General features: G+C 36.3%; 1 protein-coding gene across 1 annotated transcript; it reads left to right on the forward strand.

Annotated features, from left to right (window-relative positions):
- Window positions 1-2,244: 2,244 nt before the first annotated feature.
- On the forward strand, window positions 2,245-3,174 carry LOC122201294 (olfactory receptor 4A47-like). Its single transcript, XM_042907180.1, has one exon. The coding sequence runs from the start codon at window positions 2,245-2,247 to the stop codon at window positions 3,172-3,174; it is 930 nt and encodes a 309-aa protein (XP_042763114.1).
- Window positions 3,175-4,357: the final 1,183 nt, after the last annotated feature.

Raw genomic sequence — 4,357 nt, forward strand, 5'->3', positions numbered from 1 at the left:
AGCATGGTTCCTAGCAACAAATAGGAGGTCCAACTTGAAAAAAAAGTACTAATTGAATAAATAGTTGTTATGTCTAAATCTGTGAATAAATATCTACAGCATCTAACCACACTTCAAGGCAGCATAAGTTGAATATTAATGGAAAGAAAAACTTACTATGGCAAGTGGGGAAATATATGATAAATTAATCTTTCCTAAAACAAAATGACAGGCTTGAAATTTTATTCTTGACTGCCAGTAGTCTTCTTACAATGGTTCTAAAACTGTTTTGTCTGTTTTGTTTTGTTTATGTCGCATCTTTCTGACCCTCATTATGTGATTTGGCCTAATAGTATCTTTATATAGGTATTTTAAAAAGATTTTGTGGAAATTCCCAGTGAATTTAATTAAGCAAGAATCAGTGTTGGCAGCTTTCCAATTGTAGGACTTAATGAGGAATGTGGTTAGAAGGAATAAAATGTCCAGTGATGGTTGCCTGCATGGGGAAGAAGAGGCTATGCTCTTAACAACTGATCCACATGTTTGAGGAGGTTTCTGTTAGGCTTAAAGCATTACCTAAGGAGAAGCCCAAGCATGTCTCTTTAAAATATCAAGTCGGCTAATCTGACCAAACCAACACTATAGAGTGAGGATGACTAAGCTGTTGAATGGTATTTTTCTATTTAGAAATTAGAGGCAAAGAAGTTGCTTGAGAAAAATGGGAGATGGTTGGTGGCTATTTTTCTCATGTAAGGATAGTTAGTTCACTACCTTTTTGATATATTATCCTAATGTGATAAATTTTTGTTTTCTCTGTGGACCATGGAATTCCTAGGAAGTGGTCTAAAATCTAAAAGCAACCTTCTGAATAACCAGGAGACCTTATGGAGAAAACGGATAGACAGCCGAATGAAATAACATATATCCTCAAGTAATAAGGCAGCTTTTGCCCTCTCTTGTCAAACTGGATGACAGAAGAAATCCAGGTTGCTGGGAACGAGTAGAAAGCGTTCCTTCAGATTGTAGACCTGCTTTCACAAGTTAAGACTAAAAGTAAGTCGTGGAAACCAGCCTTTGCAATTGTGTGACTCTCTTTATTATGTAAAGTGAGATCATCTTTAGATGAAGCAAACTTTGATTCCGATTCTGGTTTAATCATTTCAAAATGGCTGACCTTGGGAAAATTAACTAGTTGATCTGAGCCTCAGGTTGTTCACCTGTGAACTGGGAATTATAGCTCATCTTATGGTCACATGAACTGTGATTCATTGAGTTTTGAGTGTGTGATTGGTATCCACTGTAGACATTGTGAGCAGTGGAGTGATAGATCAGAATCTGATTTAAAAAGGATCAGTTGGGCTGCATGAGCAGAATGTACTGATGGAGGCTAGAGTACAAGGGTAGGGATGTGGCAGGAAACCAATGGAGTGGGTCAGGAGAAGTGGGGAGGGAAGGGAAATGATCAAATTTGTGATATGTTTTAAAGGGCATTAATGACATTTGTTAAAGGTATCAGTATGTGACATGAAGATAAGAAAGACATAAAGGCACTGTGATATTTCTTGTCTGAGCAATGACATTTAATGAATTGTGGAACACTAGATTTATGGTGAAAAATGAAAAATTTAGTTTTATAAGTACAGAATTGGTATCCTATTGGAGATGTCCAGAGTTAAAGATGTTGCATATGTGAAGTTTAAAAATTAAGGGGAGACATAAGAGTGGAATGCTTTCACATATATTGGTCAGGAAAAGGGGGATATCCAACCAAAGACCCTAATAAAGAAGGATGAGACACTCCAGGGCGGTGACCTTCCATTCCGAATTTCATCCACTCACTTGAAATATGCCAGTTACCTTATATGGTTCTCAAGTTTTTCACTTTTGTGACTTTAAGAACTGTGCACCTTTCCATGGAATTCTCTTGTCCTCTTTGTGGTCCTTCCACTTTTGCTTTAGATAACTGAGCTAAAGCATTGTTTCCTCTGGGATGTTTTCATTGATTGTCTTTGATATATTCCTACACTGTGTGTCACTTATTACACTGGCAATAATTATATATGCTCTTTCAGAGTGTAGGAAACCATGGCTTATTTAACTTGGGAATCACAGCACCAGTGAAATACTCCACACAAACAGGTTGTCTTCTACTTTTTTTAAATTGATGAATCAATAAAAGATTAATCTTATTATGCATTTAAGTTTCCCTCCTTGTTTTCTAGGAAACCTACATCTAATATGTGAATCAGGTCCTATACAGACTGGATGGAATCAAAGAACAATGTAACTTTCTTTGTCCTCCTGGGCCTCACACAGGATGGAAAGGAACAGAAGTTTCTGTTTGTTATATTCTTGCTCTTCTATATTTTGACGGTGGTGGGCAACCTGCTCATTGTGGTGACTATAGCTGTCAGTAAGACGCTGGGCTCCCCTATGTACTTGTTTCTTGCTAACTTATCTTTTATGGATGTCACTTATTCGTCTTGCATTTCCCCCAGATTGATTTTGGACTTGTTCTTTGGGGAAAATACCATATCCTTCCAATCTTGTATGACCCAGCTATTTACAGAGCACCTTTTCGGTGGATCAGAGGTCATTCTTCTGCTGGTGATGGCTTATGACCGCTATGTGGCCATCTGTAAGCCTTTGCGTTATTTGGTTGTCATGAGGCAAGAGGTGTGTGTTGTGCTGCTGGTAGGGTCCTGGGTTGGAGGTTTTCTGCATTCAGCCATTCAAGTTAGCACGATTTATAGTCTCCCATTCTGTGGTCCCAATGTCATTGATCATTTCATCTGTGAAATGTACCCCTTACTGAGACTTGCCTGTACTGACACATATGTTATTGGCCTGTTAGTGGTGGCCAACGGAGGGATGATGTGCACACTCGTGTTTGTGCTCTTGCTCATCTCTTATGGTGTCATCTTGCACTCTCTAAAGAACCTTAGTCCGGAAGGGAGGCGGAAAGCCCTCCAGACCTGTGGTGCCCACATCACTGTGGTGGTCTTCTTCTTTGTGCCATGTATTTTCATGTACGTGAGACCTGCTAAGACCTTCCCCATTGACAAATCAGTGAGTGTGTTTTTTACAGTTATAACCCCTATGCTGAACCCCCTGATCTATACTCTGAGAAATTCTGAGATGACAAATGCGATGAAGAAGCTCTGGATGAGAAATGTCGTATCTGTTGGTCTATAAGTGCATTATCCACCATGAAGAGAATTGTTTGACATTGGATGCCATTTTATAAGAATGCAGATGTTTTGTTAAAATGATTCTGAGTTCCCTTGTTCAAAGAACTTAATTATTTTTAAAGGATGAAATGGATAATTGTGCTTTAATAACAATTTCCCTCCCTGGTAGAATCTATAGTCCATTATCCCTTGGAGATTGCTTCATTTAGAAAGGTGCAAAACCTTCATAGCAAGGTGTCAACAATAGGTAATTATTTAGTAAATTTTCATGGTTAATTTTCAATCAATTTTTGTTTTTTAATTTTTTTGATACTTAGTAATATTTTCCTTATATTCTTGTTATTTCAGGTAATTCTTTTTATTATACTAATTATAATGTTAATGATGCATAGACTGTCTTGTTCAGTAAATTTCTGTTGCCTTATCTGCAAAATATTTTGTGTAACACTTTTATTTTTACAAGAAAAATTGATGTGTAATGGATAATAATGAATAGTAAAAGAGAACACTTTACATAATGGGATAAAATGTGAATAAATTACCTACTTATCTCTCAACACGGTCTCTATTCCTCTTTCCCCAGAGGAAGTCACTTAATCTGTTTCTTAAGCCTCTTGAGGTATTAACATCATTTGTATTTATGTATGCAAATTTTTCTCTGTGTATTTAAATATTTGTTTTTATTATCAACTTTTTAAAAAATAAACTTTTAAGTTTAGGATAGTTTTGTTTATTTTTGATTTTTCAGTTGAAAAATTGTCCTACAATATTATCCTAGTTTCGGATACACAACATAGTGACTGAACTATCATGTACATTAAGAAATGCTCATTATGATCATGGTAGCTTCCATGTGTTAAGATAAAAAGTTGCTACAACATATTGGATGTGTTCCCTATGCTATACTTTTTATTCTTGTGATGTATTTATTTTATAAGTGAAACTCTGTACCCTTTATCTCCTTCATCCATTTTGCCTATCCCTCCATCCCCCTCAACTCTGGCAACTGCCAGTTTGTTCTCTGTATGCGTGAGTTTGTTCCTGGTTTTTGTTTTTGTTTTTAAATTCCACGTATAAGTGAAATCATTTGCAACATCTTGAAGATATTGCATACTAGTCCATAGAGATCTCTTAGTTTTTCTTGTACTGCACATTACATATTAACATATACTAAAATAAATATATCC

Source organism: Panthera leo, chromosome D1, assembly GCF_018350215.1.
Source record: "Panthera leo isolate Ple1 chromosome D1, P.leo_Ple1_pat1.1, whole genome shotgun sequence".
NCBI classification, from domain to species: domain Eukaryota; kingdom Metazoa; phylum Chordata; class Mammalia; order Carnivora; family Felidae; genus Panthera; species Panthera leo.

What these genes read in the sequence shown, in the direction of transcription:
- LOC122201294 (XM_042907180.1), top strand. Translation starts at nt 2,245, where the DNA reads ATGGAATCAAAGAACAATGTAACTTTCTTTGTCCTCCTGGGCCTCACA.